The 23,994-nt window shown below is 39.2% G+C and overlaps 1 protein-coding gene across 1 annotated transcript in view; it reads right to left on the bottom strand.

Annotated features, from left to right (window-relative positions):
- Positions 1-11,104, bottom strand: part of LOC149802848 (neuropeptide SIFamide receptor-like) — a 41,326-nt gene extending 30,222 nt beyond the window's left edge. Inside the window, exon 1 of the mRNA XM_089952306.1 lies at positions 10,256-11,104. Within this exon, the coding sequence (XP_089808432.1) occupies positions 10,256-10,556 (301 nt within the window). The 5' untranslated portion in view covers positions 10,557-11,104. The remainder of the gene's footprint in view (positions 1-10,255) is intronic.
- Between the last annotated feature and the right edge of the window lie 12,890 nt (positions 11,105-23,994).

The following is a 23,994-nucleotide window of genomic DNA, read 5'->3' as shown; positions in this document are numbered from 1 at the left end:
ATCGGCAAATCATTCATCTACCAAGAGTTGATAACAAGTCTCTTCACTATAGACCGTACAATGCTTCTTTCGATGTTTGAATCGTGGACAATTAAAAAAAAGCAAAGAAAAGTATTCTTTAATGTTGGGGGAATGTAACAATGAGTTTTAGTAATCCCCTTACCAGATTTTAATTACCAATGGACTCTCCAATAATGACCCTCAGATTGGATGGTTTGTTACTTATAAAGTTGTACCAGAACGTTTGATGTAGTAGTAGTAGCAGCGAAGATGATAATGAAGAAACTATTATAGTTATTTATCCAGTCAGTTTGGTAAGTTGTTTATTTAGCCATTTATTTAGCTAATTAATTATTCATATGTAGTTAGGGAGTTCTTAAGCTTATGTGTTAATTACTTTTCAGCAATGTCATTGAGTGACCTATTCGGACCATGTGATAGTGATTAGGTCTGCAAGTTAATTGGTTTGTTTACCAGAACCATACTTTTATTGGACTCATAAACATGAAGCCGTCGGACGCTGCCTACACTAATGATTAAACTCCTGCTTGCCACATTAGCCAGGACCAGAAGCCTCTGTTGATACTATCAAGAGCTTTCTCAACAAGGAAACATTTGCCCGACCCAATGACTAAATTAGTTCTTCATCTAGTGGCCGATGAAGGTCTACTAAGTTGTTTTGAACTGGGAGAACCTAATCCATAACTATAATAATACATTCTTCATTTAACCACACAAGCCCTGCTTTATTCATCAAACATGTTTTTTTCCCTCCCAATTTATCGGTACAACACTCAACCATTATAATAGCAATACCGGCATTGGTTACCACATGCATGCTTGCCTTAATAATGTGCTCTTGACCTAATATTGTCCAAGCTTTACCAACAATGTTCCTAAACTCGAAACAGCACTCACATCGCATTGCCTGATCCTTACGTACTCAGTTAATCCGTGCTGATTGAAGCCCCCACCCACTCCCGCCAAATAATACATATCAATTAATGCTGTATCCATTAAAACAAAATCTGTGTCCGTACACTAACCTTTTGTTACCATCAACCGCGTCAGAGCTGTAACATTATTCTAGTAAGTGCTTGTATAATTGAATAATTATTATTTCTTACTTTACAAAAATGCAAAATAAAAGCATCTTCTTGGGGGAAAACGACGACCCAAAAAGAAACAACCTTCTTCTTTTTCCGTCTCTCAGACATACAAAAATCACTTTTCATAATTTCTTCTAGCTTGTAAACAAATGCAACTAATTTTATACTTGCTAGATATTTAATGAAGAGAAACAAACCTGCTTTTAACAACTTACTCGTGTGATAAAATTAATACCATACTGTTTGAGGCATCTTTTTTTTTTCTTTGTTGTCGCAAGCAATTATTATACCAGAACCCAGAGTTTACAAACTTCTCATCTTTCTACGAAAACATCAAAATAAAATGAATTAAATGTTTGCAGGCAAGAATAGCAACAGACTGTCTGGTATCTATTTTTTAATGGACTTTTTTTTGGCCCATTTCCATTACCTGGCAAGATAGCAGTTTATTTACAGAAGGAACACTATATAAAATATATGTTCGTGACTTTCATAAGTTAGTACAGCAACGGAAGGTTAAGATTCTGCTTGTATTTTATTTTTTATGTTAACGAAATGCATGTAGTTCTTTTGTGATTTACTGTCTGAATGCGCTCCAGTTATTTCTTTTATCACATATTCATTTTATATCATAGATTTCCCAACTCAGTCCTTCGTGTTGTTATCAGTCCAATCACCCAATATTGTATGCGTATGATTCCTTTTTTAAATGTAAACTCCGTATGCGCACTATATATCAACCTGTCAGATTTTCAAATCTTAAATGACTTCTACTTTTTAGGGAAATATTGATTATTGCTTTATTTCAACTGAATTCAGACCCTATCATTCTGAGAAAACACTATTGGAAAGGTAGAGTTTCATTTCTCGTATTTATATATGTTGTTTTTCTTCATTTTACTATGTAGACTACAGGTTGCATTGACACACTTTGCATTGAAATCAAGCCGACGATACGAAAGTTCTATAAGTTCTTGGACCTTACAGGTCTGACTTTTAACAAGTAGGAGTAAACCAGTAAGTTGCTGTGGTGCAAGTTATTCTTACCATTACCAGATTACTACCGAGGACGTGAACATTTTGTTGTTACATATTTTACGGTTATAATCTCTTTAGGGTCTGAAATGCGACATCAGAAATTAACAATTTAAAATACCCGATTTCTGGTACTCATCCGAAACCCATTATCTTGCGCCTTACGAGGATATATGTAATTGAAATTTAGTTAATGATTCCAATTAATTAATAGTAATATCCTAATAGTAATATCCGTAAGTTGATTACTGATTGTTTATTCATATTGTCAACAAGAGTTTAGATATAAATTAAACGCGATTTATATGTGAATATAGAGCATATAAAATAGTGTGTTTATTCGACATTATGAAAAGGCTATAGTAGATTTTGAAAAGGTCGTTGAGTCTGATTGAATAAAACTTTTGAATCAAAATGTTTTTTTTATAACCGAATTGCAATTAAACTGTAGGTACAGCATAACTACATATTCAGACAGACCAAGCCACCCACCTTCCCCTCCCAGCCAAAAGAGAAAAAAAAAGTTTTGATTACTCGTTCAAGTCTTTCGTGTAACTCGCAATGTTGTTATACCATCTGTTTCCATCATTTTTCCTTGTGACTATGTTTTGATTTGTGACGTCAATCTAATATTGATGTTAGATTTTCAGACAGATTGTTTCCTTGGTTTCGTCAAGTCTATGATACAACATTTTCAGACAGATTGTTTCCTTGGTTTCGTCATGTCTATGAATCAAGATTTTTGGACAGATTGTTTCCTTGCTTCTCGTCATGTCTAAATATTGATTTGGAATAATACGCTTAAGTTCTTTCAGGATATATTTTAATAAGTAATCGAAGGAATTATTAGTTGAATATACTGCTCTTTTTAAAACAATAATTTCAGATTTATGTGCAAAAAAGTGCAGCTTAAAAAGTATATAAATATACACATCTCATCCGTAATGCAGTAATAGAAAAAGTGAAAAATATAAAATTTTAATTATGGTACGTCCTGATATGGGCATAAGCAAATAAAAACGTTTATGGGCATAAGCAAATAAAAACGTTTATGGGCATAAGCAAATAAAAACGCGTTAGTGGAACTTTAAACCTTATAGATCGAAACACGTTTAACTCGGCCATTTATAACTAAAATCGCTCACACCACGGCTATGACCTATCAGGACAAATGTAACGTAATCTAAGCGACACTTAAGCGGCACGTATGTGTAATCAGGACGTTTTCCAACTTGAATGATACCACTATCTGTTTTCGTCATCATTTCGTTCTCGACGTCCGCTAGTTCTTGATGTTCTAAAGTCATAGACAGAAGCAATTTACGCTTTGATTATATTTTGGCTTTAATGTTTAAACACCCCCCTCCTTCAACTGCAAATGTTTTCACCCAGCCAACCGTGTATTGTATCAATATTGTTAATCGGTCCTTTTCTGCTTACTTGAAGAAGAGGGATTGAAAATGGCAAACATATGAAACCTCTTGGTAGACAGTATGCAGACTGCAGAAGGTCGGCACTAGTCGCCACGCGGAACCAGTTGCTGAGCGATCATTATTTATTACTGATTATATGCAGTATATTTGCTAATTGCCGAGACAAAATGTACCTTGCATTACGTGTTAATTATTTCTACTCCAAAATGTATTGCACAGAGCATAAAAATAAGCAATGAGCCAGTAATAGCTGTTTATTGCTGAACATTGTGTGCAAAGCATGTGTTTCACTTCGAAAAATATATTACGTTGAAGAATAGTTTCATTGGGAAGAGACTGAATTGGATAAAATGATTGGATACGTAATCAGCAAAACATTCATTTACGTATCACACCAAATACCTTATTCTAGAAACGTTTTAAGAAGACACTCCAACCCCAAAGTATATATGATATTTAAGTTGTACCCATTTCATTAACACTTGACAATCTAGTTAATAATTCCAATTGAAAACAAATCTGAGTTTTCGGTGATTGTAGCTTTCTTCTAAATATAGTTATTGATTGTCAAAGATATGTTGGACTTCGAAACTGACATTTTGTTTCTTGCTTAAAACATTTAGAAAATACGAGTGGTGCCGATATGTCAGAGAAAAAAAACCCACACTCTGCCAGTCCATTCCTTTGAAAGATGTTTAATTCACAAGCAACAAAATGTATGACATGACTTACCCCAGCTTCTACGAAAGAGACACAATTAGATTTTATTTATAAACTGGTTGTTTTCTTCTGATTTAAATTCATCTATATATTTAATCAGTAAATAAAACCAGTTCTATCTTTACCTAGTGGTAATATAGTTAAATGTTTTATTTCATTAAAGGTTTGTGTTGTTGTTCTTGCTTTGTGTTGTTTTATTTTGTGGTGGGTGTCTATGAACTAGTTGTTTTAAGAAATTTGTATGTGCCGGCTCTTTATAATATAGTACCAAACTTACGATTTAACAAAAAATTAGTAGAAGCACGATACAGTTACAAGAAAACGACATAATACTGATAAAACACCTGTCTTCATGAATATACAACAACACATTAATTCCATAACAATAACAATCTGATGCATGAATGAGGTTGACATTAAAAATCATATTTAAAATCAATCTACATGTTCGAAAGTATTTCACGAGTCTGTATTATTCGCAACAATTTAAATTTTTAATGCATGAATATACAGTAACCGATGTGTAATACGGAAACCGAATTATCTAAAGCAGAAAAAAAGACACAAGTTTGAAGTATAAAGCGTTTTGGAAAAAAATACATTACAATTATTTACTTACACTAAAAGTTTGTGTAAACAGTATCGCTCTATGGCAAAAGCTTAAACAAATACAATGGTTTTCCATTGCAAATTCACGCGCTTTTTATGGTATATTCCAACACCACTCCATCAACCGACCGGTACTCACTGCCTACCCCTACATACAGGTTCAAGGGTCATGATGCACACTAAATAATGCGTCTTCATGCTGTAGTTCCATATATAAAGTTCGAATGGAAAATATTTTTAACTCTCATTGCAATCGATAATGAATATTTGATCTCTGACCCCGCTAATGAACCCAAGAATAGGGAGTCGAAATAAACTCCAGTTTGAAGCCTGAGCCAGTTATTTTTAACTCTGGCCAGCAACATTTTTCATTCACATGCCCTCCTCCCGTGCCAGTAAATGTTCAAACAAAACTAAAGCAACACTTATTGTTGAAAATATAGGAAAAGCAAAATATTGTACACAGTTTATCATCCTTTCTTCGTATGCGAACGGCCAAGTATCTAACCCGAAAAATCCAGTCATATTCCGCCTTTCTTCGTTCGCTACATTAACTCCAGAACGCGGAGTCAATGTAAACGCGTCATTCAGGAACGTATGCTATGTGTATTATTTCCTAATTGGAATAATCAAGCGTAGACAAGTAGTCAAAGAAGAATTGGAAAATAACGATTGGATTAATCTGGTTAATTATTTTCTTACTCTCGGTGAGCTGCTCATACCCTAGCAAAATATCATCTGTGTTTTAACGTATATAAAACTCATATGTTGTCAATTTAGACAAATTAAAATGCATGAAAGTTGGTTCAGACTACTTGAATTACAAGACAGCAGCCACATTTGCAACTGAAACATCGAATACTGTCAGACAGGGTGTAGTCAAGGACTTGGAGACATCCACCACGTACAGTTTGGCGAGTGATGTTACAAATGACTTCACGGGTGATGGCATTCAGAACTTACATAATATGCAAACAGGGTAAAACTGGGGACACTTTTCTTCATACTGAGCTGCAGTTTCAGGACACATAACATTTCAAACTGGTCTTCAAGATAAAATGGAGTGGTGACCATTATGAAAGAGAAAATAGGACAGCTGATTGTGGATCAAATATGCAAGGAAAATAAAATTAAAAGTCTGTTTCTTAAAGACCGAAATCTCTAAGTCAGTAGAACCAGAATCAAATAGTGATGATTCCGAAGGTAGCAGTTCTAACAGTGATGACGATATTTATTATCAAATGGAGAGGTCAGAAGAATTTGTTAATTCTATGACATATTCATTTATGATGGTATAATTAAGATCAGAACTAAAACCTGTTCTCGTTTATAACGCTATCTATCTATCTATCTATCTATCTATCTATCTATCTATCTATATATATATATATATATATATATATATATATATATATATATATATATATATATATATATATATATATATATATATATATATATATATATATATGTGTGTGTGTGTGTGTGTGTGTGTGTGTGTGTGGTTAAATTAAAGTAAGTTTAAGGCTATTATGATAAAATATTATGGTAGCTTTAGATTTAAATTTTTATGCAGCCGTTGAAATTTACGTCAGACTAATGCACTTTGTAAGTTCGTTGGCAAGTAGCCCAGTGACTTGAAAAATTAATCGTGAAGGCTGCAAAGAGGAGCTGTTCTCATGGGCAGACGAGGGTCGATACGAAGACTAAGATGGACGGACATAAGCAAGGTATAACAATATTCTCCGTTGAAGGGTGGACCTAAACAGCGCAATGACACAGGGCCGTGTGGAAGTAAATATACTCTTTAAAGAAACTCTCTTTACAGTTCATGAACATAAACACGAGAGAGAAAGAAAGAGAGAGAGAGAGATGGAAGAGAGAGAGAGAGAGAGGATTTCGATCATGACAATAAATATTCACGAACTGCATATACTTTTAAAATAAAAATAATGAAAATGTTAGTTCATCAAAACTGTTGTTAACGGGTTTCACGTACTCACTGTCACATTGCTTTAAGGGGCTGTTTTAACACTTAATGAGAAAGAACAGGATGAGTATTGACTTCAGCTGTAGAAAATTGAGCGTAGCGCCATCTAGGAGCAGACATAACCATCTAATATTATAATTCTTACCATCTTCTGCCTTGACCGCCTCCACATTAACCCTTTCTGTCCTACATATGAAAAAGTGACGCACAGGAATAATGAAAGAAAATCAAGTGTCAAGTGTATGCTGGTTACCATATAATAGTGGTTTTAATTAAGTAATTACCAGGTAAGATAAGATCTGTCTGCTTACCTACCTAACAGTCTGTAAGTATGTTTGTCCGTCCGTCCATCCGTTTATCACTATAATTGAGTCTGTAGACATAGAATCATAAACACAATGTGATTGGAACATGCTAAACCTAGTGACACTTTGGCAATGATCGTGTATTGTATTTAAACAAAATGGATAATCATACTGTGGATTTTATGCGGACACAAATCTAAATGTCGCAATTTAATTGTTTTCTCTCCCACTGAATTAAACTATTTGCTAATAATGAGATTACGAAAAATAAACAGAATACTTGACAAAAGAACTCACACGACAGGAATCAATGTATCTTGACTTAGACATTCTCCAGTAAAGTCCTATCTAACATATTTAATGCAGTAACATCTTGTAATGTGATTGGTCAGAGAAAGTTTATACATAAAATGTTTTGTTTGTGTTGGTTTTCATTCCCCTTTAGAAGGACTATTTCTCGCTTATAAGTCAATCAAAGTTGTTTTTTCTCGCTTCATTGTATTTTACGGCACTTTTATATAAGGTAATTACATTTTTGGTACACTAGTATCTAAAGAACGCAAATTTCCGTTTCAATTGATTATACTCGGGATAGAAGACTTGTACAAGTAGATTTAATCAGTGTACGAAATAATACCCATCATCTAACTTATTATTGATTTATTTACATATAAAATTTAATTCAAGGTATTTTTTTATCCACTGCTTTTAACTTTCTTAAAAGCTGTTAATTTCCGGCCAGATCTTTATCAATTAGAATTAAGAGGCCAAAAACGGAAGGCAAAAGTGATTATACGAGTTTGAATTTAGTACTTCTCTGTATGCTTTTCTATACATCTCAAGGCGAAGAGAACTAAATGGATATGGCAAGTACGTAGATTGCTTACAGGTTTCTGATACGCTCGCACCATCAGATATCTCAAAAACAATGTTTTGATATCGACTGAATATTAGTCTTTTACTTAAATCCCCGGAAAAAAAAGAATTTTCGGAAGCGAGGAACCTTTAAACGGATCTGACAGGTATTGTTGACAACATTTCATGTCATGGGTGCATGAGAAACATAAGCGAATATCTTTAATTCAAAACCTATTAAAAGAATTTCCAGCAGGAGAAATTTTGTATTGTAATACAATAAAAGTGTCATAGCAGATCAAGCAAGACGCATATTGGCAAAGCAAAGTTCCGTAAGTCTGGTCGCATTACATTCAATAATACACGTAGCAGAGCTTCACGGAACCCCAGCAGAATACCAGCAATATGACGCAAACGAAAGGTAAAGTTCGAATAATGGAAAATGAAAAATTGAACAAAACCTTGAGGACATTAAATGATGGAGCAAACATCCAGAATTTGTTCTTGCAAGCTGGATTGTTATATCTTTTTCATGCAATTGCTTTATTCTCATTTCATAGTCAGAACTGACACAAAAAATACAAGATAAAATATTTTAAGTGAGAAATTTCGACGAGTATACTTTTTCACTTTCGTTTTTGGATCCAGCTGTGGTTTTCGTTATTGTTAGAAACCGAATCTTTAAAGACCTAAAGAATGGTGATTTAAATTGTAAAGACATAAGGACTTCATCGCAATTCAAGATCCAAAGAACATTGATTTATTTTTAACCTTTATTTCTTTTAATTATAATTCAAAAATAAAATATGACCGATATATTGTAACCCTCTCTCTCTCTCTCTCTCTCTCTCTCTCACACACACACACACACGCGCGCACACAAACCATGGGTCATTATTTGGCGATCATAGGTGTTTATCATTAGCTTCACATACTGACCGCCATGTATATTCTATCTTGCGCTGATAAATGGAGTTAAAGCGAAAAACAACAACAATAATGGGCGATGAAATTTACCGAAAATTACCTTCTCTGAAAAAAAATTAAATCCCCAGTATAGCCTTTTTAATTTAAATTTTCAAAAGTAAATCACCCTATTCTTGTTATTGACTGTGGGCCCAACTTTATTATATATAAAAGGGAAAATATCGCTTCTGTCATTATAAGAAATGTGGTGTGTTAATTTCTCTCATATCCATGCATTTCTTTGGAACTTGGATGAAAACGCTGATTGCTGTATTTATTATATAATCTGCTGCCTAAGTCTCGTGTGATACACATCTGCTATTTAACCTATACAATAACAGACACTCGCTTCTCCGCCACTACAATCTCCTCATCATGACGCACATGCTGCAATTCGTGGCATACACAGGAATTTATTTGCGTCGCACCAGGCTGTGTTTAAATACAAACGACATCAAAGTCGTTGAGATAAAACAAGGTGAATAATCGAGAGTCTTATCTGGCCATAAATCCATGAATAATAATTGCTCTTAAAATCAGTCGTTTTGCGCAAATAAATAATTGATGTATGCAATCTTGAGAACATGTATTTACTGTTATCGACAAAAAAAAATGCCAGCCCACAATTTATAAAAAGTATCCGTCCGTGTAAGTAAAAATGATGAGAAAAGATAAAACAAGCACAGAAAGGTTGTTTCCATCAAATTATATCAAGCAGAAAGCATTAAATTTTCAAGTTAAAATAAAACGAAAACAAGGGTTTTCAACATATCCTGTCTGTTACTATTGCTGCTATTCGGGAGTTGGTTGTAAGTTTATGTGAATGCAAGAGAGATTACTAGTAGTTCATCATATGTGTTATTTGCAAGGGAAACTTTATGTGATTGATCACTTAGAAGTCAAGAAATCAACTTTAAAAAGAGTACTGATTATTTCATCACGTTGATCGTTTGTGGAGACAAAGCCAGAGTTGATGTTAGACTGCAAGAACTAGCTGCCATTCCGGATAATAAACAGCAAAAATCCGCAAATACTGAGAATATTCCAGTGTTTTGTTCACTAAATTTTAACAAAGAATAAAGAGAAAGAAAAAGAGAGAATAAATATGCGCAGTGCTCAAATTATTCGTCAGCGATGTTTGATGAAATCTACTCCTTGTATATATAAAAAAATAAGCCAACTCAGCGAAAAATGGTGATAGATACTGAACTAATTAGCTAGTGTAAAACTTACCTGAAAAAATGTTGGCGAGCAGTGTCATTGGAACAACAAAAAGAGCAACAAGAACGTCAGCAACGGCCAGGTTCAGGATGAAATAATTCGTTATATTCCGCAGAGTGGGGTCCTTGTATATTACGGTGATGACAAGGGTATTTCCAACAACAGCAAAAATAAATACTAATCCATAAGCGATAGAATACACGATGATCAGATGGATCGGTTGCTTAACAAGTGGAACTGGGTCCATTGAATAGCTGGTATCGTTCTCATTAAAGTTAAATGTATTTTGTTCCGTAAAGTTTGTAGTCTCCATCGTCTCAGAGAGTACAAGTTTTATGTGCCTCTCAACCGCGACTGTTAGACTGCACACAGCCCTCTCCGCGCGCAGTTATATTTTAGTCCGATTGATTGATCGGCTAATATTACACACCTCCACCGCCAAAAGTACAAACATGTCAGCTATGCGAGACGCGCGAGATTTCAATTGATATCCAATCGATTTCAAAAACCACTCTGACGTCATAGGAGACAGTCGTGCAGGTGGTTTTCAGATACGGGAAAAGGGTTATTTTCAACCTTAAAATTAGAAATTTATCAAACTAGATCCTCAAATAGAATAATCACGATGATAGGATAGTCTTCAAACTGATACTTCACCGCGACGCGAGCCTTGGTACACCTACAACCGATTGCCTAAAAGTTATAATTATGCGCTTTACAATTGTCATCAATTAACCGATACGGAACTCGGCATAACGAATAGAAAACTCCTTGTACACGGGCATCGTCTGAGTCATAGCTATTCTGAACCAGACGCTTGCTTCAAGAGAGCGAATGTCAAAATTAACAAGCGCTGGTACATCTCTGCCGGTAGCAGGTGTGCGGAGGAAATTGAAACAGAACTGGTTTGTTGGAAAATGCTAAGCTATGTAGGAGTCGGAGTGTAACAGATTAATGGTAACTGGCATATAGCAGTTTCGGGTTTGCCCTTAGGTATTGTGTGAAGTTTTCACGCTTACCGTGTGGCTGATTGTATTTACTTTTGACAGAGAACTTACAATAATTTATGTGATAAATGGTTGATGAACTTTTGATGAATACCTTAGTTAGTCGATTCTTCGACTAAAGTGTTAAAACTCTACACATTTTTTCATATATCGCTTTAATGAAAAGAACAACGGTACAACCTAACTCAACCAGTATCATTATATAAACAAGCGAAAATTGTTAACATTGTGTGTGTGTGCATGTGTGTGTGTGTGGGGGGGGTGTGGGTTTGTGATTTGGATTTTTAACGTAGCTTTTACAATTTCCCAGTCATATCGCTACGATGTCTGCAGTGTGGCATTTTATAGTGATATCTAGCATTGTGACATCATGCCACAGACATATAGCATCATGTCCCACACAGTAACATTATTCATGATAACGGACCGACCTGTCCTAATGCTAACCTCTTAATGCCGAGAGCCAAGCGAGGCAGCTGCTAATACCATTTTTATAAGTCTTTGGTATGACTCGGACGGGATACAAACCCACGACCTCCCGCATCTGAGGCGGACGTTCTAACCACTTAGATCACCGGAGCAGTTTGCAAATATAGTGAGATAACATTTTTAAAAATCGTATGAAAACTAGGACCCTTCCTTCTGCATCAGATGTGTGATAAAATCGCACCATATAAATAAAATGTCACAGATTTGCTGACATTTTTTCTAAATCCAACGATGGAGGGCTGGGATTATCGGTACGGAAAATAGCTCAGTACAGCTAATGTCACTTATTTGCAGAACTACTTCATTTTAACTTACTACAGTTCAACAAATTGATCCAACATGAAAGCCTTCGTGCGGCGCCTCATTTGTTAGCGTTATTTACATGGTTTCTAGTCTAAAACTGTGACTCTGTTGTCCCATAATGAGTCGGGAGCAAATTATCATTTCAGTTTAGGAATTCATCAACTTTAAATTCTTACTGGGTTAAACTGGAATGCAAGCACAATCGCCGACATTGAATTCAGATTGTAAATAACAAAGATTAGTTCACTTAACAAAAATTTCACTAAATGTGTCCATTGTGTTTATATGTGTCAGTGAGAGGTTTACTCAAATTAACAGTGAAATTTGAGACGTGTCATGCATGTGTAAATATTGTGGTGTTAAGAAGAAAAAACATGGTCCCACATGTTTTGATGATGATGAAAACTATACTTCTACAATACTAAATCTGTAATGGGATTGATAATTTTCATCGTCGTCGTTGTATTTATATTCATCGCTGGTATCATTGAAAAAAAAACCTTCATGATCACCATCAACACCACGTTAATATATCGACTTTCACCACAACAGTTATTATCATTGATCATTATTTTTGTCAGCATAATTACAATCGTCGCTGAAGTCATCATCGTTCTAAGCAGCAACATTGGCGATTATGCAGTTTTCAAGAGTATTTTTCCCCATCACATAACGACAAAATATCAATACCTTTTTTATTACCTCTCTGTTGCTTCAGTGGAAGTGTCAGGTTGATTAATTTATTGCATTGCTGTCTTTACGTTAGGCCTGCTTGTTTGTGCCAAATAGTACTCGAAACAGCGTTGCATCCGGATAGTTTAATTAAAAAAGCACAAACTTTTCCTACACCGGATATTTTGACAAATTAACATTCTTGTATTCATAAATAGCTTTTAACGGCACATGAGTACAGACCTGGTAATATAGTGTAAATGAAGCTCAGTGATCCCAATAAAGACACACATAACAAAATTAAACCAAAAAGGGGACAAGATGCATACAATACGAAGAAATAATATTATCTATAGATCAAGTTAAGTGTGGGTGGGTGGGTGGATGGCTGGAGTTCCAAATATTCAAAAGGGTCATGACCTTTCTCGAAAGGGCACCAAAGCAAAAGTATGCGTGTCTATTTACTCAAAGTGTTCATAATAAACAATAAACGTGTGCAAGAATAAAACGATGATCAAATTTAAAGCGACTACAGTAGTGAAAGGGGTCACCCTACGGACAATGGGAATTAGCATTACAGGGACCCCTGGGTCACTCTACGGACAATGGAAATTTAACATGGAGAAAAATCGTGGGTCACTCTACGGACAAGGGGAATTAACATGGAGAAAATCGTGGGTCACTCTACGGACAAGGGGAATTTAACATGGCAATAAATCGTGGGTCACTCTACGGACAAGGGGAATTTAACATGGGATTTTTTTTTTTAAAATTTTTTTAAAAAAGGGGTAGGCAATTCAAAAGACTATCTCTTTTCGAGAAATATGGCTGGCCCTGAAAAGGGCCTTTGATTTTTATGTTAATGTATTCATTAACATAAATGGCACCGCATTGGTCTTCTTCTTGTCCTTAGGCTGCGTCTTACTGTTGGTCCGTACATCAGCACTCTTTTCAGGCATCCTTGTCTTTCGACGTAGATCCTACGTATCCACAGGCTGGTGTTGGTCCTGTGGACAACGGTCCACTTCGATCGGACATACATGAGCAAGTCTGTCCGAAACATCATGGAAGACACAAGGGTGGATGACTCAACTGTAGTCCACATCTTGAAGCGACGAGAACAGGTGAATCAATGCATTGAACGGCGCTTATTTATAGGCGGAGGAAGGATTGAAACGGATTGAGTTCATTTACCAATCCGAACACGCGTTACAGAATTCAGTCAGCTCGCATCCAATCCGAAGAGAGCAGTCTGTGACGTCACGTAGTCTATTTAGATTCGCTAGCGCTTGTGTGCAGTCAATCTATGCGACAGTGATTCAACATGACGGAAACTCAGAAAACGATCCATTGGGGTGCACCAGCAGGGGAGACTGCCCAAGGGAACTCGGACTTACTTTCAGAAGAGGTGAATTGGGATTTTGTGGATTTTCTCTCCTCGCAAGAATTTGTTCCGGAACCTTCGTTACCTTCTTCATTACCGCAAGTGGAGAATTTTAGACAGAGACAGAAAGAAGAATTGGAGAAATTTATACAACGACAAAAGGAAGCGGAACAGGCTTTTCTCCTACAGCAACAGCAACAAGAAGAAGAGGTAAGAAAAAAACAACAGCAAGAAGAAGTAGCAGCAAAGAAACAAGAGGGTGAAAATCAAACGGTCACGGTACTGTTGGACATTTTAGCGGAGTTAAGAAGTCTGAAACAAATGTATCAGACTTCTTTATCACGACCGAAGAGAATACGACCTTCCCGAGCTAAACACGTCAACCCTGTGACTAAGCCTACCGTACCACCCTTAGTGATTTCAACCCAATCATTATCATCATCATCAACATTACGCAGTCCAGAAGTAGGCCTTGGCCGTGGCAAAGGCATAAGGCAGTTAAAGTTGATTGCTTAAACTCACCCTTTCACCATGAAGAAAAAGGCCCTTTTCAGGGCCACCCACATTTCTCGAAAAGAAATACAATTTCAATTTGCCAATAACTCAAAAAAAAAAATAAACCCCACCCATTTTACCCTTATTGTACGTGTCTGTCTATGAGTGCGTGAGTGTAGCTTCTTATTTTAAAATCACAACTCAAAGACACTTACCTTATATCATTCATTTATTCTTTTCTCCATTTTTTACAATCCAATTCACAATTCACAACACAACACTTTAATTAAAAGTTCATTGATTTCTTCTTTTCTCCTTGTTTAGTCTCTCTGTTTTTTGAATTTCTTCACCGTCACACTCTTTTCCTCTTCTTCCTCCTCACTTTCTTCCCTTCTTCTTTTTTTCTCCTGTTTCTTTTTCTTCACCTGTCTTCTTTCTTCGTCAGAAGAATCCCTCTCTTCCTCTGAACAATCCCTCTCTTCTTCTGAAGAATTCCTCTTTTCTTCTGACTCCTCTTGTTTCTTTTTTGGGCAATCTGGAGACCAATGTCCTTTTTCTTTACAATAATAACAGGTATCTTGACTTTTGTCTTTTTTATCCCCTGTTTTTTTTCTTTTTTGACGGTCTGGACACTCTGAAGACCAATGCCCTTTGTTCTGACAGATATAGCAAGTATCTTGACTTTTATCTCTAAAGGAAGGAGAGTAGTCCGTAGGCTGGTCTGAAGAGAATTTTCTAATGACCCCTCGCAAAGCTCTGACGAAACGTTCCATCTGGTCAGTCTCTTCCATCGTTGTGCTCGGCTTGAGAGTGAAATGAATAGTGAAAGGACAAGACACACACCCTTTTATATACGCTGGTCTGCTATGACTATAAAGTAGTTTATGGTGTTTGAACTTGAGTCATTTGACTTTTTGCTTTCAAGATGAAACGATCCCATTCATTCGAGAAGAAAGAAGAAGAAAGTAAGAGGCAGAAACGTGATCTATCGCCTCGTACCAGGGCTGAAATCTTGGCACAAATTCATGCCAGTGATTTTGAAGAGGACATGAGTGAACCAGAATTTGAAACCTCTAAACCAAGTTCACCACCCTTTGTCAACCCTGAAAAGTACTATTCCATTCGAGAGACGGAAAAGCGCTCCTCTAGAAAATTTAGAACCACGGCTTACAAATACACGGTGAAGTTTAAAGATTTCAAGGCTGAAGTGCCGTTAGAGAAAGCAGAAGTGTTCATCACCGAGGTGTGGGATTCTTTGCTCACTTCACTCAAGCAGCAATGTCAACCCAAAGAAGACGATCGCTTGAGACTTTCCATACAACACGACGGTTTGAAATCCCCTGTTTGGATCGAGTTTAGCACCCCTGCAGAATTGACTGCTTCCAAAGTCATGGACAAGATTCAACACGTACAACAATCTAATGATCAGTTTGACATCACCGATGGTAAAGCCACACTGGACATGACCCACGTCTCTCCTCCTCAAGGGACAGGACGCAAAAAGATGTTATTGGTGGACGACCTTCGCAACACCAAAACGAGTCTCGTCCGAATTAACAACCCTCATGACCAGATGTGTTTAGCCCGTGCCATCGTGGTGGGACGAACCTATGCCAACAAGAACGACACGGTAGAATGGAAAAGAACCTGGGACACTATTCAACGTTCCGACCGAGCCAAACAACGAAATGAAGCAGAACTCCTGTTACAACAAGCCGGATTGCCCAAAGACACACCCTGTGGCATTCCAGAGATGCAAAAATTGCAAGATGCCCTAGCTCCACGATACACCTTGAAAGTGCACCCTCAAGAAGTGCGCGGACCTCTGTTGTTTCGAGGCCAAGACTTTAAGGACGGAAAATACATTCACCTTTATCATCACGATGACCATTTCGATACCATTACCAGTATCACTGGATTCCTGAGATATGTTTATTATTGTGAGAAATGTGACTATGGTTATAATAATCGAGAGCAACACAAACATTGTGGATGGAAATGCTCAGGATGTTTGGCCTCTCCACCCTGTCTGAGCGAAGAACCAGTGCCTTGTTCCACTTGTCTGCGCACGTTTGTCAGCCCTAAATGTTACCAACAACATTTGAAGACGCAAGGTTCACAGAAGAAATGTGCTTGTCAACTGCTGAGACTGTGCTCTACGTGTGAACAAGTCATACGTACCAATAATACCAAGGCACACGTATGTTCAGGAAAGAAAAAATGTCACATTTGTCACCACATCGTGGACTTGGAACACCAATGTTACGTGCAAAAATACCAACCCCCACCAGAGAAAGAGGACGGTCACAAGAAGAAAGGCAATTTCATCTTTTTCGATTTCGAATGCATGCAAGAGACTGGCATTCACATCCCTAATTTCTGCGTGGCTCATCGAGCGTGCGAGAAGTGCATTCAAGAACCTATCTTCAGTCATTGCCCTCACTGCAGCAAGATTCCTGGAGGGCGTGAAAAAATCTTTCGGGGACCAAATACGTTAGCCGATTTTGCCCAATGGGTCTTAGACCCCGTCGACAAGACGTGGAGCCAAGAGGACATCGAACGTTACGGAGATTGTCATCGTCATGCCACGGTGATGGCTCACAATTTTTCCGGATACGATGGACAGTTTCTTTTGAGGTACTATACGGAACAAGGCACCGAGCGTCCTAAAGTGACTTTGAACGGGGCCAAAATCATTTTCATGCAAGTGGGACAAGTACAGTTTAAAGATTCGATGAGCTATTTGGCCATGCCTTTGAGTCGAATGCCTAAAACGTTTGGAATGACAGAAATGGCTAAAGGGTACTTTCCACACTTTTTCAATACGGAAGCCAATCAACATGCCGTTCTACCCCATTTACCTGAGGCTCACTATTACGACCCCGACAACATGCGTACCGAACAACGAGAAGCTTTCTACGCTTGGTACCAGGCTCACGCCTCGGACCCTTTCGACTTTCAGGAAGAAATGCTAAAGTATTGTCGTTCCGACGTGGACATTTTACGGCGTTGCTGTGGAAAATTTCGAGAACTGTTCATGGAACACGGAGGGGTCGATCCTTTGAAAGAAGCTTGCACCATTGCCAAAGCGTGTTCCTTAGTGTATCGACAACGATTCATGCCTGAAAACACCGTGGCTGTCATCAGTCCTCAAACGACCCACTTTGTCAAACGTCAATACTCGGTCAAAGCCCTACGTTGGTTACATTACTTGTGCGACAAGGAAGACAAGTGGATTCAGCATGCCCGCAACGGAGGGGGCGAAAAGACCATCGGAACGTATTCGGTCGATGGCTGGGACTTAGAAAACCCCAAGATCGTGTACGAGTTTAACGGTTGCTTATTTCACGGATGTCCCGTCTGTTACCCTGACCGTGGTACTAAAAATCAGTTTTTGCAACGAACCATGGAAGACTTGTACCAGGACACTTGTCAGCGACGCCTAAAGTTAGAACAGGAAGGATACCAAGTGGTGGAAATGTGGGAACACGAGTACGATCACCGTATGAAAACCGATCCCGAGTTTAAACGTCTCGTGGAAAGTTACAAGCTGATGGACCCGCTGAACCCGAGGGATAGTTTGTACGGAGGAAGGACCAATGCCACCTGTTTGCTGTACCAAGCCGACGAAGAGAAAGGAGAAGAAATCAAATACTTGGACGTGTGTTCGCTGTATCCCTACGTGTGCAAATATTGTCGCTTTCCTGTAGGGCACCCGCAATTGTTGACGGAACACATCGACCTGGTCAACATTCGACAATACGAAGGCTTGATCAAGTGCAAAGTTTTGCCTCCCACGAACCTATACCATCCCGTCTTACCTCACCATTGTCAAGGCAAACTGATGTTTCCCTTGTGCCGTACTTGTGCCGAAACGTGCAACCAAGACCAGCCTTGTCAGCACAGCCAGGAAGAACGGGCCTTGACGGGAACCTGGGTCAGCGTGGAATTGTTCAAAGCTCTGGACATGGGATACCAACTGTTAGAAGTGTACGAAATTTGCCACTTTCCCAAGACACAACAGTATCGCAAGGGTGACCCCACGCAGAAAGGCATTTTCGCAGACTACGTGGATGCCTTTTTGAAACTGAAGCAAGAAGCTAGCGGCTATCCTTCCTGGTGTCACACTCCCGAAGACCAAATACAATTCAAAGAGAAATATTACGAACAAGAAGGTATCACTTTAGACCACATCGAGAAAAACGAAGGCAGGCGATCGTTTGCCAAAGTGATGTTAAATTGCTTGTGGGGTAAAATGGCACAACGACCGTGTTTACCCAAGACGGAATATTTGACAGAACCTTCCCGCTACTTCCAGATGATTCACGACAAAACCAAATACATGAAACACGTGGACGTCGTTCGAGAGAATTTGATCTTGGTCAATTACGAAGAAGATCTGGACTTTGTACAAGACGACCCTTTTGGAAATGTCATCATTGCGGCTTACGTGACAGCCCATGCTCGCTTAAAATTGTACGAAGCTTTAGAACTGTTAGAAGAACGCGTCCTGTACTTTGACACGGACAGTTGCATCTACATCCATCACCCGATTCAACATCACCCTAGCATCGAAGGAGACCGTTTAGGAGCCTGGACAGACGAGCATCCCGACGACAAGATTCTAAGTTTTGTCAGTGGCGGTCCCAAAAATTACGGCTACCAATACCGGGACAAACAAGGAGAAGTGCACACGACGTGCAAAGTGAAAGGACTGACTCTGAATTATCGTACCAGTCGAGTGGTCAACTTTGGGGTAATGAAAGAAGCCTTGCAATCGGGAGAGGATGGAAACTTTAAAGTGACCACTCACCAACCGAACAAGATTGTACGTTTACCCACTCATCACATCGTCAGTCGGCCCTTGGAAAAAGTCTATCAAATCGTGTACCAGAAGCGAGTTCGACTTCCCAATCATTTCACCTTACCGTACGGTCACGTCGGTATTGGTCTGTATATAAAAAAGGAACCCTAGGCAAGATCGATAGTTCATTGTGACTACCAAGACCGAGCGAACAAGATGAATACTTTGAAAAAGACATCGTTCCAGTTTGGGGATTGTAAAAAAGTTGTATCTTCCTCTAGTGTGACTAATACTGGATGGATAAGACCCATGCATTGCGACGGAAAATGTCCGGAAGGAAACTGCGATTGTCCATGTGGTTACCATTGTAATTGCGTAACGGAGTTTGCAGACGAGTGCGATTGTGAGCCTTGCGATGGGACCGATGCTGCACGTTGTGACCTGAGTGATGCCGTAAAGCATCATGGGAACTTTGTTTTCACTGCCCCTGTCATGGAAAGTGATGCTGTGCGTGTCAAACCTGAGGGATGCGAAAGCGATGCCGCTCGTCCTCTTAGACATTTTACCGGGTTTAAAGGGGAATGTTCACCTTCACGTCTACCCCCCTACGGATGTCATCCAGCCCTGAGCAAACTCCTGTTCATGTCACCCAACCCTTATCGAAACGAACCTGTGAAAGACGAATATTCGTTTCCTGTGCGTTTGTCGGAATACTGCGACTTTGAAAATCGTCTTCAATCGTTCAAAGGAAAATGGCCAAAGTATCTGGGAGGACCGACCCCCGAAGAATTAGCCAGAGCCGGATTTTTCTACTTGGGCGAAGGAGATAAAGTCAAGTGCTTCAGTTGCGGTGTGTCACTTCACCACTGGGAACCGCAAGATTCGGCCTACGTTGAACATGCTCGATGGTCACCGAATTGTCATTACTTACCCTTAGTGGGACCGAGACATTGAAGAAACTTTTTACCATAATCATCTGTTCATGGATACTTTACAAGAGAACATTCGTGCTTTGCCTGTGGAGTTGAGAGAACGCATTTATCGAGAGCTGGTCAAAATACAAGTGAAACGTAAAGAACAATTGCATCCGTTACGTCACCGGTGTTTGAACCACTGGTACCTGAAGGCTATACAAGGACTGATTCAATTGAAAGTGTTCCATTGGACAGACATTGATCAACGACCTCCTGGTTATAAAAAGGAATGGTTTGGTATTGACGATTCTATCTACTACATTGTAAACGTACTGCATCGAATTCCAGAGGAAGAGTTAACGAATTACCAACATCTTTCACGCAATGTCAACTTGGTGAAAGAGGAAACTTCTGAACGAATTGTAATGTGTAGATTAGTGACTCAACGATTTAAATTCGACACTGAAGTGAAACCATGTTTGTGCAAAGAGTACATTTCTTGTGTCAGACCAAAGAGGATTTAGTATGACCTATTCATGGATACTTTACAAGAGAACATTCGTGCTTTGCCTGTGGAGTTGAGAGAACGCATTTATCGAGAGCTGGTCAAAATACAAGTGAAACGTAAAGAACAATTGCATCCGATACGTCACCAGATCTTTAACCACTGGTACCTGAATGGTATAAGAGAACTGATTCGTCAGAAATTCTTTCAATGGTCAGACATTGTTCAAAACTTTGAGGTCGCTAATGATCGACATGTTCATGATTATGGTTACTTCGAGATTCACCTAGTGCAACGCATTGAGGAAGACAAGTTAAAGGATTACCAACATATTTTACGTGGAATCTACTTAGAGGAAGAGGAAACACCGAAACGAACTCTGACGTTTCGGTTACAGTATGCAAGATTTAGATTCCCTACTGGAGAACGAAGATCTCTGGCTAGAAAGTACGTGTATTGCATCCGAAAAAAAGAGAATATAAAAAGAGGCTGTCATGCCACGGTTTATGTCACATGTCATCCAACAGATTCCGTGGAAGGAACTCAATGACCATATTCAAACCGTGGATCATTACCATCAATTATTACAAGAACTGTATCCATTCAATTTTGGACGACAAGTGGTGTGTGTCTTAGTGACTTGTTTTCTGGGATTTCGTTTACCAGCCGATTCTTTGTGGACTCTTTACGATCAGTACTTACCACCTCCATGGCCTTAAATGGTCACGAAAAACTCCTTTTGTTCAAAGCCTTGCGTTTTCATCTGGATACTTCTCGACCTCAACAGGAAAAAAAGATTCGTCAACTTTTAGCGACCCAAGACGTGTATGACGATGTGTGTGTAGCTTGTGACTTACACCCTCATTGGACAGATGTTCGTGATTGGAAAAAGGGGGGTTTTGAGGCTTGGACCCAAGAAGTGGCCCAGTATGCACAAGAGTTGTTCAAGGAAAAAAGTTACTTTTCAACCTGTGTTAGTGACGGTGCCAGAAGAACCCGTCACCGAGAACAACCACTCGCTTCAGGACAGGACTGTCATGGACATGCCTGAAAGGTCATTCCGGGAGGACACTTGTGTGACAATACCTCATGTAGAGACTGTAAGAACATTACACACTGTCCCTAGGACATCTTGGTTACCCAAAACATGTTGTACAGACACTTGTTTATATTTCACTTTGATCGCTTTGCTGTGTTTTATATTCCTGTACATCACTATTTGGGTTGTATGTATTTTTGTCTTTCGTGTTCATATTTGAAACATTCAATAAACGTGTTCTGAAAAAGTATATAAACTCTTGTCTTGTTTGTTTTTCGTGTCACAAGTGACATTTCTCACACCATGGCTACCTCTGCTGTCTCTGCTCCCTCTTCCTCTACTGTCAAAGTCATCGACGAACACTTAGATCGTGCCAGTTGGGAGGCTTTGTATCTTCGCCATCCCTTTAACATGCTCATTGCTGGACCTAGCGGTTCTGGCAAAACCGAATTCGTCAAACGTTTGATCGAACATAAACATCATTTGATCGATCGGCCCCCTCAACGGATCGTGTGGTGTTACAAAGAGTGGCAATCGGCGTACAACCTCTTGCGAGAAAGTCAAGGCGATTCCATCGTGTTTGTGGAAGGCATTCCTAAAGAAGACGATGGCATCGTCTCTGACTCCCGTCTAACCCATTTGGTCATTTTCGACGACATGTTAGGAGAAGACGAAGAAGAAATTAAATTGTGGTTCACGCGCAAAGGGCATCACCGTAATGCCAGTGTCATTTACATCACCCAAAATTTGTTTCAACAAAGTAAAGCCCATCGCACCATCAGTCTCAATGCGCATTACGTGGTCTTGTTTAAAAGCCCTCGAGATAAATCGCAAGTGCAAGTCTTAGCCAAACAGTTAGGAACGCCTTGGCTGACTCAGGCGTACGACGATGCCACTCAAACGCCACACGCCTATTTACTCGTCGATTTGAAACCTACGACCCCCGAGGATTTGCGATTTCGTACCCACTTGTTTCACCACTGGTGCCAAGACGGAGGGCCTGTCCTGTACACGTCTCCGTCCTCGACTTCATTTCACTCCTCCCATGAAAAAAATCTATAAAAACCTCAGACCCTTTTTCGTCTGTCTCACACAGTGTGAACATGACGTCCCTTCAGTCGCATCTTCCCGTCAAATTGATTCGTGCCTTGTATGGCATCAGCCGAGAAAAAGATCCACAAACACGAGCTCGTGTCTTAGAAGCTAGTCTCAAAGAAGTCTTACGATGGTTCACGGTGACGGCACGTCAATTACTCCAAGGAATCATTCAGATTCCTCATCAAACCCAACGCTTTTTCGATCGAAACAAAGTCGCTTTGGTCCAACTGGCCGATCCCCGCATCGACACTCAAACCAAAAAACAAATCATTTTGAAACCTGGAGGGAGCGGTACTCTAGGAGGGGTCATCATTCGCTCACTCTTAAGATGGGATCCTAATGCCCCCAAAGTTATCCCTAAGACAAAAGTTCAACGAAGCCCCAAGAAGAAAAAGAAAAAGACCAAGTCCCCAAGAAGAACTTCTCCAGTGGCAGGACCCTCCTCTTACCAGACACCACCACCATCACCCCGGAAAAAGAAAAGAAGCCCCCAGAAAAAGAAACAGAGAAAAAGTCCCCAGAAAAAGAAAAGTCCACAGAAGAAGAAGAAAACTAGTCGCAAGAGAGGCACTTCGGCCAGGACGCAACCTTACACTCGCAAGCCACGACCTGCCACAGCGTCTCCGGCAGCCTCACGTTTGTCCACTTCTCCGTTGATGTCACCAGGAACTGAAGAGTACTTGGAGACGTTGATTACACCAAGAACTTCTCCGTTGATGACTCCCAAAAGAACTTCCCCAGTGGCAGGACCTTCCCATTTAGCGGCAGTGGCTGCTGCTCACAAAGTACCTTCTCCCAAAATCAAAGTCCAAGAAAGATCGGGCATGTTACAAAGTTTACTGGATTTGTCCAAACAAGAACTGGCTCGATTTAGTCCGTTACGTACCCCTGCACGACGTGTCATGCCTGTCCTCAAACTGATAAAACGTAAAGACAATCAGTGGCGACGCGTTCCAGTATAAAAAGACCTGTGACCAAGTCGGGGTATCAGTGAACTTGTAAAAGATGTCACCTCCAAAAAGCCACAAAAGAAAGAGACAA

The sequence above is a fragment of the Sinohyriopsis cumingii genome, chromosome 3 (assembly GCF_028554795.1).
Source record: "Sinohyriopsis cumingii isolate HCF-2022 chromosome 3, ASM2855479v2, whole genome shotgun sequence".
Taxonomy (NCBI): Eukaryota; Metazoa; Mollusca; class Bivalvia; order Unionida; family Unionidae; genus Sinohyriopsis; species Sinohyriopsis cumingii.
The sequence above is the reverse complement of the archived record's forward strand: the minus strand, read 5'-3'. Positions and strand labels throughout refer to the sequence as shown.